At 55.6% G+C, this 5067-nt stretch overlaps 1 protein-coding gene across 1 annotated transcript in view; it reads right to left on the bottom strand.

Annotated features, from left to right (window-relative positions):
* Pik3r6 (phosphoinositide-3-kinase regulatory subunit 6) overlaps positions 1-5067 on the bottom strand; it is a 51937-nt gene that overhangs the window by 24036 nt on the left and 22834 nt on the right. The window contains exons 3-9 of the mRNA XM_010614967.2: positions 4664-4747; positions 3976-4067; positions 3227-3295; positions 2268-2400; positions 2039-2108; positions 793-976; positions 2-110 (exon numbers count right to left, since the gene is read on the bottom strand). Coding sequence (XP_010613269.1) covers positions 2-110; positions 793-976; positions 2039-2108; positions 2268-2400; positions 3227-3295; positions 3976-4067; positions 4664-4747 — 741 coding nt within the window. The remainder of the gene's footprint in view (position 1; positions 111-792; positions 977-2038; positions 2109-2267; positions 2401-3226; positions 3296-3975; positions 4068-4663; positions 4748-5067) is intronic.

Genomic DNA, 5067 nt, shown 5'->3' with positions numbered 1-5067 from the left:
TCCAGTCTCTCCAGGGGTCCCGCGCGGTTGGGGCTGGCCTCGACTGCCATCTGCTCCACAGCAGCCACCACAGCGTGGAAGTAGTGCTCCAGGACGCGGCGGGAGGTGGCCTGCGGGGAAGGACGCCAGAGCCTGAGTCCCGGCCCAGCACCCACCCACCCTACGTCCTACGCCAAGCGCTCCAGCCCAGCACCGCGCCTCCTCCCTGCCCCAGCAGACGCATCCGTGAAGCCTTCAGAACCCGCACGTCCTGCGCCTGCTCTCGCCACAGCTGTTGTCCCATGCTGCCTGAAACTGGGAGTCCCTGTGCCCTCACATCTTGTTAGGAGGAGGTGGCCTGGAATGGTTTAAGAAGGGACGTAGTAGTAAAAGGAAGGACCGGCCAAAGAAATTATACAAGATGTGGGATTCAGACTGGAGAATTTCAGATGGAACACAGCAAGAAGAGCAATCATCCGATGCATTTTAATGAGCAAAGTAAGGTCTGACTCAGCGATGGGAAAAAAAGGACTGACCGCTCCCCTCTACCTGAGCCAAGAAACAGCGTCTAGACTAGCGGAACCCTCCCCGAGCTGCACCCTCCTTTCCGGGTGCCCAGCCCATGCTGTAGCAGCGGGATCACTGCTGAATCGAGCAGTTCCCCCACCTCGGCCATCATCCAATCCAGCCCTCTTATAATATACTGATAAATAACCTGTTTTAATTAGTTATTTATGGGGAGGGGAAAGGTAAAGCGACACAGAAGCAGGATGAGGACAGCGGGTGCCCGGCGGGGCGGGGGTCGTGCGTTACCTGCAGCTTCCTGTGGAGAGCGCCCGCGTGGCAGGCCTCCCCCAGAGCCGCCTGCAGGGCGTGGCAGACCACGTGGCGCATGCAGGCCTCAGGTGTCTGCTGCCCCTGGGCCGCCTCGATCTCCAGCAGCAGGGCACTGCACACGGAGGCAGACACCAGCTCGGGGTCCACGAAGAGGAACACTCTGAGGACAGGAGAGGGGAAGCGGGGCAATCGGGAGAGGTGGGCACTGTGGCATATAGGGGCATGTGCAGCCCTGCTGGAGGACGGCTCGAGTCTCTGGCCGGAGTCCACTGTCTTCACACAGAAAGGCCTGTGTCTGTGTCTAGGGGAGTCCCGCCTACATCCTCCTCCTCACTCGGCATCCTTGTCCGATCGCACTGCCCCCTACTGGGAGGGAGCCTAAATCCGTCCTGCCAGAAATGGAGCTCTGGATGCCGAATGCAGCCCCGCTTCGCTCATCACCGCCATCGCACCAGAAAACCAGTCCCACCCACGCTCTCCCCCTCAGCCAAAAGTGTCACCCCACCTCTCCAGCACTAGCTCCTCTGGGTCCCCTTCAAACCTCCCCACACCCTTCCTCAATGCAGCTCCCCGAGCCTCAACTCAAGCTGTCTCTCAGGGCCAAGTCAGAGGAGACACCTGAGAGAGGAAGGTGACGTCATCACCGTCTCCCTGACTGGAGCAATGGACCTTGCTCAATTCCCTGCTGCTGCTGTCCTATCAGGAAGGCTGCCACACAGAGCAAAGCGCTCAGATGTCGCCATGTGACTGTAGCCTGCACTGGGGATATTCTGGAGTCACCTCCGGCCACCTGGCTGGTTTGGTGCCATATCACAGCCAATGGCAGGATGGAGGTACACACATTCAAGAGGATTGCTGTGATTTAAAGGCCAGCCTGAACTACTATATAGTGAGACCCTGTCTCCAAAACCAAAAAGAAAAAGAAAAGAAAAGAAAAAAAAGAAGAAGAACTTCAGAGCTGCACGAGAGCCATGTGCACACGAGCAGGGCAGCTCTGAGATAAGCCTGTCTTTCCAGTGGTCTCTGGAAAAAGACAGAAAGACATGGCCTGACCCTCCTAGAACTGGAATTTCACTCCAATGCTGGTCAGACATTGTGGCTGCAAAGCTCTGCTCTGGCTCTTCTCAATCCAGCCTCCTCTCTTGTCCTCCTGCCAGTGAGCAGTCACACAGTCTCCAATGCCTCTGGGGATGAAGGCAACACGCGTTCCAGCGCTACTCACCTCTCCTGGTAGGGATACATTTCACTCATCAGGTTCTGTTCAGCAAGGACGGTCCTCTGGTACAGCGTCCCTGCAAGCCAGTCTGTGTCAGCCCACAAGCCTAAGTCTCTGACTCCCTTTGTCCACCTTCCCATGGAAGGTGCCAAGACTTTTGAGTTCCCTGGCATCCAGGAGAAGAAGGCCAGATCTTGGGTGGTGCTGAGAGACTAGGATGCCCAGCAGCTCTCACCTGGAGCTGCTATCTCTGTTTTCAGCCTTATGGCGCAATCCAAAGCGACCGTGCAGTAGGGGGTGGGCAGGGTCAGTAACCTGGTGCAGAAGGTGTAGGTTCTATGGTAGAGCTCTTCTGTGATGCCTGTGGCCTGGGTGAGAGGGAGAAGTTGGGGCACCCAGAGCCCTAGTCAGGAAGGTCCTGGGTGGGCTGGAGGTGGGAAAGAGAGGAGGAAGAGTGGGCCTGACAGACACACTTGGTTCATGGTTTGCTTCCACATTTGCACCTTCCGGCCCCCTCTCCTGTACTGGGGAACCCCATTCCAGCTCACCAGGGTAGAAATTTGTTGCATTGCATTCTGCCAGCCAGTCAACTCTCCTCCCAACCCTTCTGCTCAGCCTGCAGTGCATGCCCATGGTTCTCTAGGATTAGCGCTTTGGGGTTGTTCCCGAGTATCCATTGCTCCACATTGGCAGAAAATACTCCACAACAGCCCAGAGGCTCCCTTGATCCCCTTCCTCCTCTTCACCGCTGTGCCCTTAGCCTTTGCTGGAGCCAAGACCTGTCCTTATCCCGGATGCTCCAGCTGCCCCCTCTTACTCCTCATCTTCCTCATGGTGCACTCCAATCTCCTGAGACTACCCATGGCTCCCCTTTACTTCCCTGAAGACAGTGACAGATGCTTTTCATCGTGTCTCCCCATGTAATGATCAGTGGTGTTCACAGGTGAACAAGCTCACAGACCTCATCCAGGCTTTTGGGCTTTCCAGCCATGCCCCCAACTGCCTCCTTTTCCCCACTGCCTCTCCAATTTTATCTCTGAGTGGGAAGGATAGAAGTGAGCCGGTGCTTACACACCATTGTGCAGCAGGCAGTCCCAGACTTTTTCTAGGCACCCCTGGCAGAGATGAGGTGTCCACTGAGGGGAGAGAAGAGCGGATCACCACGACCACCTTGAACTCCAGCCCCCAGCTCACCTTAGTGAGCACGTACATCAGCGTGTGCAGCAGGGGAATGATGATGTGCCAAAGGTCCTTGCTCTCTGCCTGGAAAACAGAGAGATTCCCTGACACTGATGTAGCTTGGGCCAGGGCTGGGGGCGGGCGGTCACCAGGTCATCCTAGCAGGCGGTGGTTAGGTTGGAGCTGGGTGGAGAGGGCAGGCAGCATTCCACTCTGCCAAGGGCTCCAGTCTGCCCTGGACAGAGCAGTGCTGTGAGGAGTAGAAGTTTGGGGGACCCTTTGTGTGGGAAGGGTTGCAGGAAACTGCGGGGGAGGGGTGACATAGACTGAAGGCAGGAGCCAAAGAAAAGTGACAGCAAGCTCCTAACTTGGAGTCTTCCTTGAGGGCAGTGTTTCTCAGTCACAAGGTTGGGAGGTCTGGAGGCAAACTTCAGGTTCTACAAGAATAATTGTGAAAAACTAGAACAGTTACATACATATGTTTAGAGGTGCTTTCTATTTCTGACGAGTGGCATGGGTTTTCCACTAATGGCCATGTTATGGAGTTTCTTTTTGAAATGTTAACTCAAATAAAACAGTGGGAGTTGATGCAAAGAAAATGCTACCTAGGCAAAGGTCTCAGAGGCAGGTGTGATGGTGGAAATCAAAGAGATGACCCACAGATGATATAGAGCTGCCAAGACTGAGCCCCCAGCTCCCCCACCTGGCAGGGGGGGAGCATTTTTTTCCTGCTTCATCCACCTCCCCAAAGCCAGAGCACCCACCTTCTCCAGCTCTCTGAGCAGAATACGGACCAGCACGGGGTTCCTCCCAGGGTCTCGCTCTACCTTCTTGTGCAGGGACCATCTCCACATGCCTGACCAGGAGAAAGTGCAGCCCAGTTGGACGAGGCATGGCGGGGGCTCTTGGAGGAGAGTCTTCTGGGTGGGGCTCCGAGCCTGGGCCTCACACTGTGGCTGTCTAGCCATCTCTGACCCTGTGGCCGGCCCTGGGCTCCAGGTACAGATGGGTGGGCTCTTCCCCAGTGAGACCCTTCTGATCCTCAGCCCTTTGTGGATGGTGAATCCCCAAGGCAGAAAGGAGGGGAGGGGACACAATTGGGGACAGGTGTACACAGGAGGACCACAGAGCAGCAGCCATTGCAGATGTTAGCCAGCCACCCCTGGAGGATCTGCGGGCTGGAGAGGATTTCTGTTTGGAAGGGGAACTGGGGAAGATGACTAAGAAAGAGGGTGCCAAGTCCCCAACCACAGCTGCTGGGAAGGTTGAAGCAGGGTTCTGAGAGGCCTTCCTGGCTCCCCAGGCTTAGGGATTTCCACTAGGAAGGGGACTGGGCTGGACAGCTCTCACACATGAGATCCAGGCTGGGCCCTTCCCTGAATGAGTGGACAGGGCTGGAGTGGTGAGTTAGGGGGCCACAGGGGTAGTTGCCATCTGCCTATCATCACTTACCCTGGTTGCCCTGCAGGGCTGAGGTCTGGGCACTGAGTTCCCGGAGCACAGCTTGCACGCTCCTCTGGAGGTCCAGTTCTGCATCTGGAGGGAGAACAGCGGGGAGTGGAGGCTTAGCTCACCTGGCCTCACTGCTACCCACCTCCATTATCCCAAGCATGTCTTTAGCCCTTCCATGAATGACAAGGTATGTCCCAAGGTAACTAACCTAGAGCTGGTAGGCAGCACACTAGTCAGGGCTGAGGACAATATTTTCATTGTAAAGAAACATGTTCTTTGTAAAACTAACATTTTCTAAAGTGGGGGATGTATGGAAACCCCACTCCCCCATCCAAGGTCCCAAAATATTAACTAGAAAACTCCAGAAGTAAAGAATTCATAGCTTTTCTTTTCTGTTTTTTTTT

The sequence above is a fragment of the Fukomys damarensis genome, unplaced genomic scaffold (assembly GCF_012274545.1).
Source record: "Fukomys damarensis isolate Sample0158 unplaced genomic scaffold, DMR_v1.0_HiC HiC_scaffold_13, whole genome shotgun sequence".
Taxonomy (NCBI): domain Eukaryota; kingdom Metazoa; phylum Chordata; class Mammalia; order Rodentia; family Bathyergidae; genus Fukomys; species Fukomys damarensis.
The sequence above is the reverse complement of the archived record's forward strand: the minus strand, read 5'-3'. Positions and strand labels throughout refer to the sequence as shown.